At 38.6% G+C, this 20,559-nt stretch overlaps 1 protein-coding gene across 2 annotated transcripts in view; it reads left to right on the forward strand.

The window, feature by feature from the left end:
* Window positions 1-2,001: 2,001 nt before the first annotated feature.
* LOC123758721 (transcription elongation factor SPT6) overlaps window positions 2,002-20,559 on the forward strand; it is a 32,295-nt gene continuing 13,737 nt past the window's right edge. The window contains exons 1-10 of one of the 2 annotated variants that reach the window (XM_045743308.2): window positions 2,002-2,140; window positions 5,432-5,575; window positions 6,414-6,565; window positions 9,245-9,453; window positions 9,780-9,881; window positions 13,597-13,828; window positions 14,558-14,691; window positions 15,853-16,065; window positions 16,347-16,535; window positions 18,574-18,716. In XM_045743308.2, the coding sequence (XP_045599264.1) occupies window positions 6,433-6,565; window positions 9,245-9,453; window positions 9,780-9,881; window positions 13,597-13,828; window positions 14,558-14,691; window positions 15,853-16,065; window positions 16,347-16,535; window positions 18,574-18,716 (1,355 nt within the window). In that variant the 5' untranslated portion in view covers window positions 2,002-2,140; window positions 5,432-5,575; window positions 6,414-6,432. Of the gene's footprint in view, window positions 2,141-2,441; window positions 2,557-5,431; window positions 5,576-6,413; window positions 6,566-9,244; window positions 9,454-9,779; window positions 9,882-13,596; window positions 13,829-14,557; window positions 14,692-15,852; window positions 16,066-16,346; window positions 16,536-18,573; window positions 18,717-20,559 lie in introns of those variants that run through there. The other variant, XM_069334510.1, reaches the window with a different exon arrangement.

Consider the following 20,559-nt stretch of genomic DNA (forward strand, 5'->3'; position numbering starts at 1 on the left):
TTTGTTAGGAGAAATGTGGGGTAATGGTCTGTAGTGCTATCGATGATTATCCCTGAAGTAAGCGGAGAGGTTGGTCCAGATGTGATCAAGAGTCGCGGAGGTACTATCAGTGATTCTAGTAGGTCTAGTGATTAAGGGTATGAGGAAGCAGAAATTCATACAGCTGAGGAAGCTGGCAGCAGTAGGGTTTTCAGGCTCTTTCAGGCGCAGGGTTTTTGTCTTCTGTCCCAACTGTTATGTAGCTTCGGCTCTGCTGTAGGCGTGGTGGGGTTCGTTTGAAGCCTTTTGAGCCTTTCAGGGCATTTCAAGTTCCAGGCGTGATGTGCCTTGGAGCAATTTGGGCACTTTGCCTGGACAGGGTGGTTTGCCTTGTGTGTATCAATGCATATTATTGTGTCGTAGGGCTGGCTGCAGACTCTGCACCTCACTGAGCTTTGGCAGCCATCTTTGTTTAGTTTAGTTCATTTATTATGCACCCCATACCCATCTTGTGGGAGGTAGTGGAAAGGGGGAAAGGGTTACAGAGGCACATAATGGGCTCAGGGACTGAACCCCACAATTCATTTAGCTAAGCAAGTTACAATCTTGATGAGCTAGTTACAAAATTCAATATAAGTCGTCACATCATCAACAGAGCCATCAACACAGCCACTCTGAAGTCATTCTGAAGCCATGAACACAGCCACTCTGAAGCCATTCTGAAGCCATCAACACACCACAGCCACTCTGAAGCCATCAACACAGCCACTCTCCTGGTCAAAAAAGGTGTCCAGCAGCTGGACACCCTCATAAAGACTGTCAAGCAGCATCCTCCCCCGTGATAACAGCTTGACGATTAAATGCGACCTCAGAGTACTGAAAAGAATTACTGAAAAAAATTGTACCACTTACAGGCTATTCATGCCCGTGCCACCTCTTGGGTGGCTTAACCTTTATCAATTAATCTTGTTATGTAGGGCCGGTGAGCATCCTCCTTGAAGAGTGGTTCATATTCACAACGCTCCTTAGCCAGACGAACCGTCCACTCCAGCCTTTGATGAAAGTTCAGTTGACACGTTGTGAGAAGTAACAGCCTCTTCCTTCTAATGATTGTTATTTGCTTAGCTAAACGAACTAGAGGGTTCAGATCCTGAACCGATTATGTGCCTCTGTAATCCTTTACACCACCGCCCACGGGATGGGTATGGGGTGCATAATATAGAAAGAAATTGAATTGAATAGGATTAATTCATTAACTCCCCCACCTCTCATTAATCTAATGGCAGAGGCTACATTTACCTCTGAAATTCTATCCCCAATACTCTTCAAATGAGGGGGGTAGAAATAGCCTAAGCTACTCTATCCCTTTGAGGTGTATTTATTGCTAATCTCAATAAACATACTTGAACTTGAACTTTGAACTCTTCAAATTCACTTCCATCCTCATTTTCTCAATCATAGCATTTCTTGGGCATCCTAAGATTATTCTCATGACTTCGTTTTGTACCTTCTCCAACTTGCCAAAGTTTGTTGGTTGACATCCATGAGTGGACTTACTCGTATGTTCTTCGTTCACACATTCTTATTAAATAATAATAATAATAATAATAATAATAATAATAATAATAATAATAATAATAATAATAATAATAATAATAATAATAATAATAATAATAATAATAATAATAATAATTATTATTATTATTATTATTATTATTATTATTGCTATTATTATTATTATTATTAATTTTTATAATAATAATAATAATAATAATATTAATAATAATAATAATAATAATAATAATAACAATAATAATAATATTATTATTATTATTATTATTATTATTATTATTATTATTATTATTATTATTATTATTATTATTATAAATTTATTGGCAACTTTCATTAATGTGGATAATTTAGTGCAAGGAATATCTGCATTTTTATTAACAGAAAACTGTCCAAGTTGTAGATACACCTGTAGTTTTGGGAAGTAAATTAGTATATATATTAATTTTGTGGTATATTTTGTAGTGTTAGTAGTGGTATGGTGCGCGTGGGGAAGAAAGTGGAGGTATTGGGGCAGTAATGAACGCTGACGGAACTCGTCCGCCATATTACCCTCGGCCAAAACAATCTCGCCCTCTGTTTAACACGTTAGGTAAGTGAAAACGTCTTCTCTTAGTGCTTCTGCATCGTTGCAAGCCTTCAGGAAGAGACAGTGGAGAGAGAATAGGTAAAGTACAGGTTAACTGTAAGTATTTTAACGTATAACAAAGAGTTTCTTGCCGTTCTCCAAACAGCGGTCTGATATTGGTAAATTTTTCCTTTGGTCACAGTAAGTGGCCAGTCACGGGGTTCGAGGAGGTTTGTCGTTTTACAGTTGTTCACGTTGGAAGGATGATGAGTGTTTGGTAGTTTTAGTGGAGAGGTGAGTACTCGTGGCAGTAGTAGTGTGGTGAGTGGAAGGTAGGCGGGTAGTGGTTCCTGTGGCGGCGGTGGTGGTGGTGCTCCTCCTCACTCCAGTACCCCCAATTGATGTCACGTCTATAAGTTTGGAGTCATTTAAATTGATGAGTAAGTTACATTGGGGGTTGGTATGACATTCTAGTGGTGGGGGCCATTACAATGGTGGAGGTTATTCCAGTCATAGGTTACATTTGAAGGTAAATAGCATGCTGCCTTCATCATCCTCAAATGGCATGCGTCTCCAGTAATTACCTAAGTGTAGTGACAGGATAGGAGCTATGCCCGTGGTGTCCCATCTTCCCAGCACTCTTTGTCGTATAACGCTTTGAAATTACTGACGATTTTGGCCTCCACCTTCTCACCTAACTTGTTCCAACCGTCTACCACTCTGTTTGCTAAAGTGAATTTTCTTATATTCCTTCGGCAGCTTTGTTTAGTTAAATCTATGATCTCTTGTTCTTTAAGTTCCAGGCCTCAGGAATTCTTCCCTATCAATTTTATCGATTCCCGTAACTGTTTTGTACGTAGTGATCATATTGCCTCGTTTTCCTCTATACTCTAGTTTTGGCATATATCTAATGCCTCTAACCTCTCCTTGTAGCTCTTGTCTTTCATTTCTGGGAGCCATTTAGTGGCATGTCTTTGCATCTTTTTGTAGTTTGTTGATGTACTTCTTAAGATATGGGCACCATACAACCGCTTCATATTTCAGCTTTGGTCTTAACAAAAGTCGTGAACAATTTCTTTAGTATATCGCCATCCATGTATTTAAAAGCAATTCTGAAGTTAGAAAGCGTGGCATAGGCTCCTTGCACAATATTCTTTGTGGTCCTCGGGTGATAGTTTTCTATCTAGAACCACCCCTAGATTTCTTTCTTTATCAGAATTCTTTAAAGATTTCTTACATAATATATAGATTGAGTGGGGTCTATGTTCTCCTATTCCACATTCCATAACATGGCATTTATTAACATTAAATTTCATTTGCCAAGTGGTGCTCCATATACTTATTTTGTCCAGGTCATCTTGAAGGGCATGACAATCATCTAAATTTCTTATTCTTCCTATTATCTTAGCATCATCAGCAAACATGTTCATATAATTCTATATACCAACTGGTAGATCATTTATGTAGACAATAAACATCACTGGTGCAAGAACTGAACCCTGTGGTACTCCACTTGTGACATTTCTCCAGTCCGATACATTGACTCTGATTACTGCCCTCATTTTTCTATCAGAAAATTTTTCATCCATGTTAGAAGCTTACCTGTCACCCCTCCAATATTTTCCAGTTTCCAGAACAACCTCTTATGTGGAACTCTGTCGAAAGCCTTTTTTAAGTCCAGATAGATGCAGTCAACCCAACCATCTCTTTCCTGTAATATCTCTGTTGCTCGATCATAGAAACTGAGTAAATTCGATACACAGGATCTTCCAGATCGAAAACCATACTGTCTGTCTGATATTACATGTACAGTATATCATTTCTCTCCAGGTGTTCTACCCATTTAGTTTTGATTAGTTTTCCAATACTGTACTTTCACTATTACACTTGTCAATGATACAGGTCTATAATTGAGGGGGGTCTTCCCTGCTGCCACTTTTGTAGATTGGAACTATGTTATCCTGTTTCCACACGTCTGCTACAATTCCTGTGCACAGGGATACTTGAAAGATCAGGTGAAATGGAATGCTGAGCTCAGATGCACATTCTCTCAGAACCCATGGTGAAACTCCATCTGGACCAACTGCTTTATTCTTACTTAGCTCCTTAAGCATATTTTCCACTTCATCTCTAGAGAGTATGTTGACGGATCTGGGCTCGACCTGGCGACCGTCTGGCCACCTGGCCCCAGACCCCACTCTGGAGCCATGACTTCTTAACAGTCCAGACTCTTCCTGGTGTACAGATTCCTGAGCCTATTAAGAACATAAGAATAAAGGTAACTGCATAGGGTCTATTGCCCCATATGAGGCAGCTCCTATGTATAACCACCCAATCCCACTCATACACATGTCCAACCCACGCTTGGAACAATCCAAGGACCCCATCTCCACTACGTTACGCGGTTCCACAAAATACTAATCATAACTCCCAGATCCCTTTCGCAATCCAACTTCGCAATCTCAACACCATCCAGCTCGTATCTCGTAACTCTATCATCATTACCTAGCCTCAGAACTTTACATTTATCAGCATTAAACTGCATCTGCCAATCTTTTGACCATTTCAAAACCCTATTTAGATCAACTTGAAGTGATAGTGAGTCGTCTTCCGTGTTAATTTCCCTACCGATTTTTGTATCATCTGCAAATTTGCAGATGTCGCTACTCAAATTGGGCTCTATTGGGCTCTATCATATCTACATTTGAAACTGTCTATGGAGTCAGCCTCCACTACAACACTACTTAATGCATTCCATTTGTTAACTACCCTGACACTGAAAAAAGTCTTTCTAACGTCTCCGTGGCTCATCTGGGTACTAAGTTTCCACCTGTGTTCTCTTGTTTGTGTTCCACCCTGTCAAATCCCCTGAGAATTTTGTAGGTGGTTATCATGTTTCTTGCCCGAAACGCATTGCGTAATAGTGGCTTTAGGCATTGTATGTACTAGCTCTATCTATATATCAATCCATTAATGTAACATCACTTGTATGTATGTACCTTACCTGAATAAACATGTTTATATTATTTTTATTTATATATGTCTCCCCTTACTCTTCTGTTTTCCAGGGTTGTGTGGTTCAGCTCCCTTAGCCTTTCCTCGTTGCTCATTTCTCTCGGCTCCGGGACCAGTCTGGTGGCATACCTCTGAATACATTTCAAATACATTTTTTCAAACAATGAATTGTTTGCAAACCTCTGGTTTTATTGAGGATGATTTCAGAGGGGGGATCTATAAATAGAAGTGTCGTGGTGATGTTGAATTGGCATGTTTGTCTTTTTCTCTATTTTTTAACACCTTGTTCACTGCTTCCAGGAAGTGCCTGATCTGCCACGTTGTGATGGCAAGGTGGGTTTGCAGACCACTAACAACAAATTAGCCCACCTGATCAGGCAATTGCCAGGGAAGCCTTGCCTTAGGCCAGGCTGAGAGAGTAAAGAAACTCATATCTGGTCACAGGTAAATCAAGTTACTCAAATTTCAACCATCCTCCTAAGAACTGGTTAGCTAGCTATATTAGCCATATTAGCATACTGTACTTTAATTGCTCACAGAAATCACAATAGCGTGATGCATCAAATGAACAAATCCACAAGGGTTGCGACGAGGGTTCGAACCTACGTCCTAGAGGATCCCAGACGCTGCCTTAATTAACTGAGCTATGACATGGTTAAAAGAATTGCAACCGGGAAATCATCCTGATTTACCAACGGAACAGAAATCTTGTTTGATTTTGTGGTTGTTACAACTTGTTTGAACAAATAACTACATAAATTAAGTGAGAAACAATGAAAATAGACAAAGTTATTCCCGTGTGGCATCTCGCCTAATTTCGTTGTTGTTGTTTAAGATTCAGCAACTCAGATCAAAAGTTTCAAGTAGCACGGGCTATGGTGAGACCATAGAGGACTTGCCTCATTTGTATTAAAAAAAAAAAAGCAACTTCTGCCCAATGCGGCTAAAACCTGAGAGAGATAGAGACTTTTCATTTGGACTTTTTCCCTTCCTGGATGCTAATTAACAATGTCACAAGAACGAATAATTTTTGGAGAGCAATTTATTTTATGTGCACATGAGTGTTTCATGCTGAAATCGCTTGAGCAGCTGAAGGGTTACAGCAAACAAAGTTAAGAGTTTTCAATTGCTAACTTGTCTGATATTACTTTAGCATTTTGTATGAAGTTTATCTACATTGTATACCAGTTATCTTATTTTTTCCATAATATGTTTTAGGCTGTGGGCTGTTAGAAAAGTTAATGTGTATATATTCACTGATTAATATTCTTCTCTCTTTAAGACTGTAGAGACCATCAACCATGTCACAGTTCATTGATTCAGAAGCAGAGGAGAGTGAAGAGGAGGAGGAAGAATATGAAGAAAATGAAAGAAAAAAATTGAAGAAACTTAAAACTGCTGTAGCTGACTCTTCTGAAGAAGAGGACGAAGATGGTAAGTGATGATAAAATTTAGCCTAGGCGCATAGCATGTATTTGATTCAACCATGGGTGCTTAAATTGCTTAATATTAATGCTGTATATGGAAATATACTACAACCATTACATTGTTGATCAAACGATACGCTAGAAATTGAAGAGACGACGATGTTTTTGTCCGTCCTGGACCATTATCAAGTCGATTGTGATGAGACAAGGGAGGCACGGGCATATGCGCCACAGGCGCATAAAAAAAATTAATTTTTTTTTTGTTCTTATAGACCTGTTTGTGTTCCCTGATCACGGGAAAATATTAAAAAAATCGTAAGTGGCATATTTTGGCCACAATAGGGTGGGGAAGTCTGGCAAAAAAAAGAGGCTCTGACTCAGCTAGCGTCAGAGGAGTTCTGCTCCGCTACAGCTGTCAGGCGGGTGTTGCCACAAAGATATAATTACCTAATTATTTCAATGTCTCTGATTGGTTTTTTCTTAGTTTTTTGCAGTAATATTATTCAGTAGTCTGTAATGTGATATATTTATATAATAAAATGTGTGAATCATCGCTGTACTCAAAATTATGGTGTGCATATTATTGATTAAAATATTATGTTCATAAAACATTTAACAAATACTTTTGCAGTTATTACACTATATACACAGGTTATATATAAGTATCTGCATGTTTTGTTCACCGTAACGAACCACTAAGTTGATATTCAGTCAAAAAAGCAACGAGGAGTGGCCAGCCAGCCACTCGCTACCACTCCCTCCCTCAAAAACTCCTCACTCGCCAGCATCCTCCTCCCACCATACTGTTTTTTCTTTTATTCACTACATACAGATGTTATATATAATTATCTACATGTTTTGTTCACCATAACTGTTCATCTAAGCTGGCATAGTGCACAAAGAGCATAGTGGCCACCCTTACCCAGCATGACAAGTCAGGAAGATGATGCCACCTCCCTCACCATAATGGCTTCTCCCAACACTTCTTTTGCTGTTATTACACTATATATGCACGTTATATATAAGTATCTATATTTGTGTTTACTATAGCGAACTACTAATCTTGTACGGTCACGGCAGACAGTAACAAGTGGCTACACACAACTAATGCTCCCTCCCTCCCTCCCTCAATGGTTCAAGGCCAGATGCACTAACATTCCTCCTTCAAGTATACTGTTTGTGGTGTTATTACACTATATACACACACATTATATATAAGTATCTACATGTTTTGTTCAACATAACTGTTCAACTAAGCTGGTATAGTGCCCAAAGAGCATAGTGGCCACCCTTACACAGCATGACAAGTCATCAGATGTCGCCACCTCCTTCACCAAAATGGCTTCTCCCAATACTCCTTTTGTTGTTATTACACTATACATACACATTATATATAGGTATCTACATTTTTGTTCACCATAACGATCCACTAAGTTGGTATGATGAATCAAAAGGCAGCAAAGAGTGGCCTCCACACACCAAGGGCCAGATTCACGAAGCAGTTACGCAAGCACTTACAAACCAGTCCATCTTTTCTCAATCTTTGGCGGCTTTGCTTACAATTATTAAACAGTTAATGAGCTTCGAAGCACCAGGAGGCTGTTTATAACAGTAACAGCAGTTGATTGGCAAGTTTCATGCTTGTAAACTGTTTAATAAATGTAACCAAAGCCATCAAAGATTGAGGAAAGATGTACATGTTCGTAAGTACTTGCGTAACTGCTTTGTGAATCCGGGTCCAGGCAGCTAGCCATTGGCCGCTGCTCCCTCCCTCACCTCACCTGACTCCCACATCCTCCTCCCACCATGCTGTTTTTGCTTTTATTCGCTATATACAAACATTATATATAAGTATCTGCATGTTTTGTTCACCATTGCGAACGACTAAGCACGTATAATGAGTGCAGACAGCAACAGGTGGCCACACAGATTCGGCAGACTACGCTACAGCCCTCCCACCCTCATCTTTACTCCTCTCACAACACAGCGCAAATTATCACAACAATCCTGTTATTATCAGAATCCTGGTCATTTATATCAGTCAGGGATTGTCTGTAATACTATCATCGCTAAATAATACCAGTTACATATATTTTTGGCATTTTTAGGCGATGCTGTGGTCACAAACTGAGCAGCAATGCTGTGAGCTCATGCTGCATGTGCCAGCCTTGGTGGCTCACTGAGTACTGAGGCTCTCACATCCAGGAATGTTGGCCACAATTTAAAAAAAAAAATGGCGTCTGTTTACAAAGGTCCTGAGGAAGGTGATGTAAACCCCATGTATCCGCGAGCCGTTTAAATCTTGCGTAGTACTCTAAAACTGCACATGCAGTGTTGCACACTTTTGCATCAGTTACTCAAAACTTCATAAGCAGTTTTGCATAGTTTAAGGGTTAGAGTGAATATTATAGTGGTTTCAGTCTAACTTGTGGGTAGATCATTTGGTGCTTCATTTCTTTTCTATCTGTGAACCTTACTTTTGTTCATTTTACTTTGCTTCCTTGGTGAAGGTGATAAAAATTCCTTCCTTTCCACACCACTGTGAGGAGGAGAGGAGGGCCAGGTTCTGGCTCTGTCCTAATGGGAATAGTGTGTTGAGGTACCTCAGCAAACTAGCTACAGGGAGCCAACGAAGCCCAGTCAGAAAGAGGTTTCATTACATTCACTGCTGGTATTTTATTGACAGATGAAGAGAAAATTCGTGAAGAAAATAAAGACTTTATCAATGACGATGATGAAGAGGATGATGAAGGGGGGTCAGGGTCAGACAGTGAAACTGAAGGCAAACGAAAACGGCGGGATGATGATGACGACGACGATCTGGAAGCAGACAACCTCGATGAAGATGATATTGATCTCATCGAGGAAAACATTGGTGTGAAACTCGACAGAAAGGTAATGTAGTTTTCATCGATAATTAATATACAGTACATACACACAGTAATACATGAATGTACATTATATAATACATAATATAACTATATAATATAATATTTGCTCTTATGATTACCTAAATAAGTTTCAGCATCCAGGGTATAACCAAAGGTTGAATTATTTGTAAGTCGTCATGAGCTTGTTTGTAATTTACTGGTACTCAATATCTAATAAGAGTTTAAACTAAGTGACAAAAGTTTTATTAATATCTTGAACATGCTTATATCTTTCCAATATTTGTTGTTCTAGAACTTTGTTTATAGATGTCTTAAATTTTTGGTTCACAGAAAAAATATAAGCGTTTGAAGAGAATTGTGGATGAAGACTCAGATGTGGAAGGGGAAGATGTGCAAGGTCAGATTCGAAAAGAGATCTTCGAAGGTTCAGATGTAAGTGCAGTAAATCTTTTTGTGTGTACTGGAATTTAGGTTGTATATAGTACCACTTTATATGCATGAGCAGTGTTTTTAAAGTTGATGTTTTGTGATATTATGTTCGTTATAGATACCCCAGTAGGGATTACTTTTTAATTGGTTTCTGTTTAGTATCTTAAACACTTCAATATATTAACTTCAAATTCAAACCTATTCAATTTCAGCCAGAATTATGGCTGCTATTGAAATAAAGCAATGCACTCATGAAGGACTACAGAAAATAACAAAAACTGTCCCCAGGCAGAACACATTTCAGGGATAGCAATTGCCACTTAGCTTAAGTGTATACTTTGTAGATGGGGCCCATGAGAGGCACTGTGGCCTTTAAGCTGCAAGTATGTTGTGCCCTAAGCAAGTGTTGTAGTGGAAACCTTGGGTGACCTGGGCTGCATTTTTTTCTGGCAGTTGTATGATTTGTTCCTTCTATGCTATCTGTTGTGGTAAATCTCCGATTCTTAATCTTCCCTTGTCTCATAGAACCAGATTCTGGTTCTGGCTCTTTGCTTTTTGCACCTGGTGCACATTTAATTTAATTGATGTTTGTGCTCTGTTGTACAGTATTTGCTGTTTAAGTTGGAAAATTAAAGTGATGCCTTCATCTTCACTCAATGAATTTCAAATGCTGACTGCCTATACTACATATGAAATGAGTGATATCTACATTGTAATTACCTAAGTGTAGTTACAGGATGAGAGCTATGCGCGTGGTGTCCGGTCTTGCCAGTATTCTGTCGTATAACGCTCTGAAACTACTGACCGTTTTGACCTCCACCATCTTCTCATTTAACTTGTTCCAACTGTCTACCACTGCAAAAGAAAACTTTCTAATATTTTCTTGGCATCTTTGTTTCCTTAGCTTGACTGTGTCCTCTTGTTATTGAAGTTGCTGGTTTCAGGTATTCCTCTTTGTCAATTTGGTTGATTGAGTAGCTGCCACACACCAGACAGCATACCGTACCTTCCTCCCTCCTTCAACACCTTACTCGCCAAAATTCCTCCTCCCACAATACTGTTTGTGCTTTTATTACCCTATATTTACATGTTATATATATGTATGACAAAAGTCATGAACAGTTTCTTCAATATTTCACCATCCATATAATTAAAAGCAAGTTTGAAGTTAAAAAGCAATGCATACGCTCCTCTCACAATGTTCTTTTGTGAGAGGAGAATATCCATGTCCACTTAATACTTTAGATAGGCAATTAAATCTTAGTCCCTCGTATAATATAGTAAGGTGATAATTATGAATTAGTGGCTTATAAAACCTTCAGTGCTATAATGTTTGGTTTGTCAAATGATTTTAAACTCCATGCTTCTTATTTCCCCTGCAACCTGGCATCCTTAGGAGGAGATAGTAAGTTGGTGAATTTTCTATTGATGTTTATCTTTCACCAGGTGTGTAACATCACAGTCCTTGGAGTGGGATAGTAATGCTAGTTAAATGGTGAGATTTAGTTGAAATTTAATTTTTATGGAATAATTTATCTGGTTAAGTAATACTTATAGAATTCTACAGTAAGGCTTTACTTGTTTAAACACAAAATAATGTTGATTTTTGTTTGTAGTTTTCAGTTATATAACTGCACAGTATACTTTTGTGATTGTCAATTGGATCAGTACTGTAGTATGTTTCACACAGTACAGTGGCACCCTGAAAATCTGGACTTCTATATAGCAGATTTTGCAAAAATCCAGATTAAATCTGCTCTCACAATTTTTCCTCTGAATCTAAAAATAAAAGAATTCCATGGAAGACGCGGTGAAATCTAGATCATTGGTTCATCATGTAAAATCTTTATCATAATTTTTTTTTTTTTTTTTTTTTTTTTTTTATATTGAATCTACTTAGCTTGCCACAAGGTAAGCAGGCGGCCATCACTGGGTTGTGGCACAACTTTGCCCTCACTAGTCCAATGCTTTCCACAATGTTTTTGTGGAGTGTGTGTGTAGGAATGTACCAGTATTTGGGGCTAACAGCTGGGAGGACATCGCTTCGGATTCGTAGTCCTGAGGTTCCGGCTTCGATCCCCGGTGGAGGCGGAAACAAATGGGCGAAATGTTTCTTTCACCCTGATGCCCCTGTTACCTAGCAGTAAATAGGTACCTGGGAATTAGATAGCTGCTACGGCCTGCTTCCTGGGGGTGTGTAACAAAAAGGAGGCCTGGTCGAGGACCAGGCCATGGGGACGCTAAGCCCTGAAATCATTTCAAGATAACCGGGTGTTGCCACAAATATATTTTCAATTATTTGTTCTATGTATTTCCAATTTTTGTTTTTTTTTTTGTTTTTTTCGTATATGATGCATATTTGTGTCCTTTACAGTAGAACGTTCATAATGTTCCATGGAACTATGATACATGTGTCAGTAATGTGTCCGCAATATGTTTGTTGTTGCTTTATTACTTGTTAAAAGTTGACTAAAATTACAATATGTACAGTTTCACACACACTACACAGTAACACGCTGTATTACACACACTACTTCGGAAGTGAGTAATAATCAACGAAGTAGTCCATGGTGCACAGCGCGACTTCGCTCTTGTTGCACCAGGTACAGATAGATTTTCACTTCCTGTTTCTTCATTCTTTGTGCTTGCAAATAACACACTCATGTACACCCTTGGCTTTAGTACCTGTAGGTGGTATGTAGCCAAGCTTGTAAAGCGTAAGGTAATCTTGAAAGGATTATAGGAAAAGATCTTTAGGATCTTAAGATCTACCTATTTGTAAGGTAGTCTTGAAAAGATCGCTTTGTAAGGTCCCACACAGGAAGAGATTCAGCCAGCCTCGAAGAGTGTCCGTCAGTCAAGAAGAAATTCAGCTATTCTTGAAAATATCTATGGAAAATAACACCATGAACGCCGCTAACACTGTTCATCTATGCTACTTGTATCAGATGCATCATCACTGAACGCAGAAAACAATTCATCTGTGTATCATCTATATAAATTGGAGATAGCATAGGTGGGCAAGGGTGGCACTCAGAGCTGCAACTGGATACGCTCGCTGTATCGTCCTCATAGGTGCTGTATCACTTGCATCCGACCTTTCTGTTAGGTCCTTATTGTGCCTAGCTTCACCAATATTATGACTCTTATGTTCTTCAAACAATAAGGTTTGAATTTCACCGGCAGAGAGCGATCTTTCAACACTGCGTTGGATAGGTGCTCTATAAAGCCTTACAGGTTATCTTTTTGCTTTATTTCCTTTTTAGAAGTTTCCTTGGTGAGGGTGGTTTAGGGTTTAGAATGATATAATGTCTATTATATCATTGATATAATGATATATTGTCTATTTTCTACCATTATACTTTGAGGTACTTTTGTTTTTATAAGTGTGTTGATTTCATTAGTTGGTGTAATGAAAATAGATACTCCTGCCTTCCCGCACAGGGTATGTTGCAGAACCATCTTCGGAGACCTCAATATATGTATAACTATGCATTCTCATAATGCCCTTCCTATGTCAACACATAATTGCATACACCTATTCCTTATGTGATATTTTAGCTAATTAAGAATTGTCTTTTTGTCTATTCTCTTATGTGTACAATTGTTACTTTCTTGTGATTCAATTAATGCTCAAATGTTATGAGTTCTTTGATTCTCTCTACCTGGTCTAATACTGTATTGTATTATCTGGTAACCTTGCTATCTGGTATCACAGGATGAGGAGGAAGAAGGGGCCTCGGCTCCCCACCCTCCACAGCAGCCTGAAACGTATGCATCAGAGGAAGAGGAGGAAGAGTCTGATGGTGAAGAGAATTTCATTGTTGATGACGAAGGAAAGCCAATTGCCAAACAGAAGAGGAAAGCAGTATTTGAAGACGAAGGACTGGAGGCTGCCCGTGATATCTTCGGTTGTGATTTTGATTATGGGGAATTTGAACAATATGAAGGTATTTTTTTACTACAGTATATTAAAATGTAAATTAAATGCTAATGTGCTGGACTAAGCATGTCTCATCAAACTATTCTCACTTCCATGATTCACAATGGTTTTCCTTTCTTCCTGTTCTCACTCTTGAGACAGCTTCCTCAGAGTCTCATACTTTTTATTCCTATTTCATATGACAAAATATTAATATTTATTAAATATTGTCATTTATAAGCTTGTACATATATACTCAAGAAAAATTTAATAATTTTGTGGGTTCCATGGAAGTTCAACTCAGTTGGCAGCAATGAAACGTGTAATCTTTGGACCTTTGGAAGTAGGGTGATATATTACCGGGGAAAAGGATGGTCCTATAGATCAGTATATATAGTATATAAATTGCTTTATTCATCTGTTAGAACTTTTTGTAATACACGGACTTAAAGAGAAGGCATTACGTAATTAACATACAATATATAGTATACTTGCATAGCAGTTTAATAATAAAAGCTTAACTTACATGAACAGGCTTATATATACTTTTCAAATTTTGTATTTACATATTCACTTGGTGATATAACTGCATTCATAAAAATTTTTGCATCTTGGAGTTTTGCACAGTAGGAGTTTTTGTGGCCAACTATAAATAGCTATAATATTGACTCAAAAGTATAACAAAAAAAGTTTCTCTAATGTAAATTCCCCTTTCATGTTTTAAGTTGTAATATTTTAGTCAATTGTTTTGTCATAGATTGGGAGGAGCGTGAAGATGAAGAGGAGGATGATGATGACGACTATGAGGAGGATGAAGAAGGTGGTGAAGGTCGAGAGCATCGCCGAGGCCGCAAGGAACGCAGGAAGCAAGTCAAGAAGACCATCTATGAGGTATGTTCTTAGGAGCAAGATTTTTCATAATTATTGTGTTGAAGATGTGTAATTATCATTATGGTATTATCAACTGCTGAGACCTTAGAAAATATATGAATATATGGTAAATCATCTGTTTAAAATGAAAGGAATTTTTTGTTTAGATCTTGTTGGGAGATTGGTCATAGATCTTGTACAGTCAAAATGTGTGTGTAGCAGAAGGTAAGAGAGAGAGAGAGAGAGAATGAAGGCAGCAGCCTCACCTGATTAATTAGTTTACTATGCTTTATGAATATAGATGAACTATATTTACATTATTATATTGGTGATAATTGTACAATACATCCAACTAATTTTATATGGATATGTGGGGTAGAGATTGGTGATGGGTACTAACATTCTATGATTCATTCATTATCATTATTCTCACTTCCCACTTTAATGGAATAAGAGGTATAATCCCAAGGGGGAAAGTATAATAGGGCAAGCTCAGACAAACATACTGCAATAGACCAGGGCAGCTAGTCTCAAATACAAGTTAAAGTGAATTCAGCAAATTCAATTTTAATAATAAACTGATTAACTGAGAACTAATAAAGCAAGACCTCAGAGAAGTAAACTTGGAAGAACAAATAGCTAATATAAATCTAAATCAGTGCCTTGAGAAAATAGGCACAGTAGCTCTATATGCTCAAGTCACATGCAACTACGAAAAGAGAGAAAATTGCAAATTAGAATGTTACTGGCATTCCCTTAATAGGCAAAGAAAACAACTCGAACACCCCTGCATGTACCGAGAATGACAAAGGAAGGCTTTGTACGGAAGTAGTGAAGATTGAATTTAAGAGTAGTTTACTGTTTAAGATGTTTTGTTGATTAATTATTTGCTCACATTTACCTCAAGTAAGAAGACTTGGCTTAGAATCTTAGGCAGGGTGGCACCTTCTATTATTTAATTTGGCTGTGTCCTAGAAATAATTGGGGACCTGAATATAAATAAATTTGCATATCATACACTTGGGAAAAATGATACTAAATAGCCTAACTGGTTGCAGTACCTGGCTTCAAGGCTAACCAACTCCATGAAAGTGGGAAATGAGATGGTGGTGGTGATGAGGATAACGGTAATAAGTATATGGGAAGATTGGTTATTCATACAAATATAACTGATTCTTTCAGGTGTTTGAACCGAGTGAATTAGAGCGCGGACATTTGACTGATCAAGATCACGAAATCCGGAAGCTGGATATTCCCGAGAGGTTCCAGCTCAGGCAGATTCCTGTGAGTCGTACCCGTGGAGAAGGTGACGATCGCTCTACAGACAAGGAACTGGATCAAGAAGCAAAGTGGATTTATCATCATGCATTTTTCAGGCCATTTATTTCCAATCAGGTTGTTAATTTGTTTTTGTTGAAAAGGATTAATAAAAAGCATATGCATATACATATCTCATTAGTTTATGACATTCTCTTCATACAGCATGTATACTGCAATAGTAAAATGTGAGACAACCAATGTAGTACTCTAGTTACATGTATAGTTTAACATTTCTTTCTCACATTTTGAAGGTCTTAATTGATTCTCTTTTGAAGGAGTTCTGTTATAAATCATGTTAAAGAAGTAGTAGTGCCGGATTAATAAATGATACTACAGAGATATTTTATTTTGTACAGGAGGGTCGTGAAGAAGCAAGGCAGCGCTCTCGCCGTGATATTAATATGATCCAGAAAATTTACAATGCCCTGGATTTGATGAGGAACTCCACCTGTGAAGTTCCATTCATTGCCTTTTATAGGAAGGAGGAGGTCCAACCTGAATTAAACATTCATGATTTATGGAAAGTCTATCATTGGGATGAGAAGGTACTGCATTGAATATGTTCTAAATATAAACTTATATGAGATAGTGTCTAATGCTATCAGGTCATTCCATGCCAAATCACAGCTTCCAATCATACCATCTCGGATTTACATGAAATTGGTAGGATATTACAGTACATGAAGTAACATACGTATGCAAAATTTTAGCCCTCAGTGATGCATGATATTCATACAGCAAGGTTTCTAATGTGATAAAAAATAGAAAATATTTGCTTGCAAGGTCAACCAAAAAAATTGTTGACCAAAATCCTGACAGGATATGGCAGCCAGAGTAGATGTCAGCCTCAGCAGGCTTCAGTCGACGAACTGGCGGCCGGTTCGGTGGGGTGGGGGCCTCCTCTTCCTGGGGATGGGGGGCGAATGAACGGTGTGTTGGGATGACGATGATTTGTTTTTTTTTACTTTTGTTTTTCTTGGGGGGGAATTTTTGGGCTCTGTTCGGCCATGAGTTGTAAATTTCTACCTGTTGGGATCTGTTTTGGGGTGTTTACCTTTCTGGGTGCCTAACCCTGGTCAATGGCAGACATGAATATACTCTCAAAGAGTGGAGTTTTCATAAGCCATTTCTTCCTTTGCCTTTCTGAGGGAACCAGGTTCTGGCTCATGGTTCCCGGTAGGCATAGAACTCCGTACGACTGAAGCCCCAGACTAATACAGAGCACTTAAGATTACTTACCAAAGATTCAGATTTGATAATTAAATTTTTGGTCCTTATGCTTTCATTTGTTACTTAACACCTATCATAATAACTGTTGAAAAGAGACGAGTTCCACTCCTTGTCTTGTAAATATATGAATGGATGGTGGCAGCACTACCTCTGTCTATCCAAACTCAAGCTCTAGCTCTAGCTCTTTCTACTTATTATGCTCATCATTTCTACCACCTTCTTCCTCTCTTCCAAGGTCAATCCTTCATCCCATCTTCTATCTCTACACTTTCCCTTTCACCTTTTCTCCTCTACCTCAGACTTCCTTCCCATTTCCTTTTTCTTTTTTCCTAACCATTACAATGTCAGTAGCAGAGGAATAAAGTTTTTGCACACTGCTGGTGACACAATTTCCTGTGTGAACTGACTCTACTCCTGTAGTGAATTTAATAAAATCATTTATGGTGTTACATTGGACCATCATACATATATTGACATAATGAACAATTACAAAGTAGAATTGGGTACTATTGAATTTAGACAGACTGAGAAAAAGGTTTTGTATTTGTTGGTAATAAAATACAAAATTATTTTGTATTTTTAATTACCTAACCATTCTAGGCCTAATACACACTATCTGAGGTTTAATATAGTACATATATGTGCTATACTAAGCCTACGAATATTTTAAGTTTGGGATTTTACTTTATTTTCCCGGACTCATAAAATGAATACAGTAGCACCAAATTCTACAATCTAAAATTGTCTATAGATGAATATATATGTATGATGATCCACATGGTTACAAAACATATTATCTAAACAGGAGGATGGGTTGGAAATTTCATGATGATCTGAGATGGTTGGGTTGAAAAATCCACTTTTTGGTAATTTGGCATCACCTTATCCTGTACTTTGAAAATCGGGAATTATGCTCTTCATTTTCATGCATCTGAATGCATTATTTTTCTTTATAATTACTGTACTAGTTAGAAACTAAAGATAATCAGCATTTGTGGAATGCATTTTTATTTAAAAGGTACAGTAGAATTATTGAACAATAGCCTAATTTTGACGGAGCAGAGGCTTGAACTGCAACCAATTAGTTTTGTATAAATTTTAAAGCATGTTGCAGCTTTAAGGTGTAAAGAGCCAGCGTGTAGATTGTCAACTAGGTATTTCTCCCTAGATGCTGAATATTTTTCCATTAATAATTAGAGTATGACCAGGATTATCAAGTTTTCTTTATGGTCATTTTATGTGCATTTATATCACTTCTGTCCAACAAAATTTTGGATGACAATTAAGTAGTTAATTAAAAAGGTACAGTACTAATCAGTAATCATTCAATAGTTCATTAGTTAATTTTTTCAGTGGTGTCAACTGAAGTATCGTAAGGAGAACCTGAGGGCACGATTCCAAGCAATGGGAGAATACCAAGGTGACCTCATCATGAAGGATCTAGATGCACCACTACCAGAAAATATGCGCATGCTCAAGGAAGAGGACATTGAAAGGTGAGAAGGCACACTTCAGTATATAATAAACCTAGCTTTAAATGTAATGAAACATGTTTTCTGGATGAGCCCTGATGGCTTCGTGAAGATTTCTCACTGAGATTGTTCCATGAAAATGGGTTACATCAGATGCAGGAGTTCAGTTTGGCCTGCTAGGGAACAGCCAGAATTTGAACTCTCAAGAGGCAGAGAGAGCAAGAGACAGTTTGCCACTGTACAGGGAATGTATCCAAGAAAGTTAGTAAAGCTTTATTGATAACTAGGGATAACAAAGTCTTAAGTCATGAAATCACTAAACAACTCTACAAATGATTCACGTTGAACAAGAGAATCATTAAAATGTGAAACTCATTGTCCTGAATGTCACCATGTGGAGGCCTGGCTTCTGCATCCAGCTGTCTTCCTTACTAAGATTTGGAACTGATGAATAGCTCGCCAGCTAACCTGGTAGGGAGTCAAGGAGCCACTGGGGCTTATCCAAAAAGAAGTGTTTCATTCCATTCAAACATGTGTTTCTAGGTGAGGCCCCGGGGGCTCTCTAAAGCTAACTAACCACAGAGAACAAAAATGGAACTTACCAGGGAGGAAGAGAGGCAGCATACCTGGTTGATACTTGGTTGATGGGGTTCTGGGAGTTCTTCTACTCCCCAAGCCCAGCCCGAGGCCAGGCTTGACTTGTGAGAGTTTGGTCCACTAGGCTGTTGCTTGGAGTGGCCCGCAGGCCCACATACCTACCACAGCCCGGTTGGTCCGGCACTCCTTGGAGGAATAAATCTAGTTTCCTCTTGAAGATGTCCATGGTTGTTCCGGCAATATTTCTTATGCTTGCTGGGAGGGTGTTGAACAACCGTGGACCTAGCATGCACTAGGACAAAGAAGAAGAATCCAGGGGCCAGATTCATGAAGCAGATATGCAAGCACTTATGAACCTGTACATCTTTTCTTAATTTTTGGCGGCTTTGTTTACAATTATTAAACCGTTAATGAGCTCCGAAGCATCAGGAGGCTGTTTATAACAATAACAACAGTTGATTGGGAAGTTTTCATGCTTGTAAACTGTTTAATAAATGTAATCAAAGCCGTCAAAGATTGAGGAATGATGTACACTTTCGTAAGTACTTGTGAATCTGGCCCACGGGCGTGAGATGGGCCTAAGGCAACACAAGACGCACTGGGTCTTGTTCATTGTTGTTTGGTCATTAACCAAATACCAGGCCACCAGAATCCTGTTCTGCCAAAAATCCCCGATCCCAAATATCATCCCAGGACATGTTGGAGAAGACTGCAGCCAACCCAGCATACTTGCGAACATCATTGGCCCGAAAGTAGACTTCATTGGCAAGATTTGATGACTACGGAAAATCTGGGAAATGAGACATGGAGCAGGGAACTAAGAAAACTGGGTCAACCAATAAGGCATCCACCGACGCAAAACCGGTGACCCGTAGGTAGTGTAGCCACCAGTCACAAGTGATGCTACCCCAGCCAGGCCAACGAAGCACCAATTGCCAATGGACCAGGTACAATCCAGGACCCTTCAGAAAGCTTACCGATTCATTCTTCATCAGAAAAGGAGAAGGCTCAAACTGCCTACCAGGGTCAAAGGAACAAAACCCCTACCTCCGAAGAAAAGCCTGAAGCTTCCCAACCAGAGGCTGGGAAGCCAACCAAAACACAGCTTTTAGAAAGATATTACAAACCGAATGGAAACCATAAAACAAGTCAAGATGAGGAAGACCAACATCTAGTCAAGAGACCAGAACCGCACAAGAGGAGCATGAGCTGGCTTGGAGAGAAAAAAAAGCAAGAGACAACGTGTGAAACAGCGCCAAGGAATAGTTGA

Source organism: Procambarus clarkii, chromosome 31 (genome assembly GCF_040958095.1).
Source record: "Procambarus clarkii isolate CNS0578487 chromosome 31, FALCON_Pclarkii_2.0, whole genome shotgun sequence".
Taxonomy (NCBI): domain Eukaryota; kingdom Metazoa; phylum Arthropoda; class Malacostraca; order Decapoda; family Cambaridae; genus Procambarus; species Procambarus clarkii.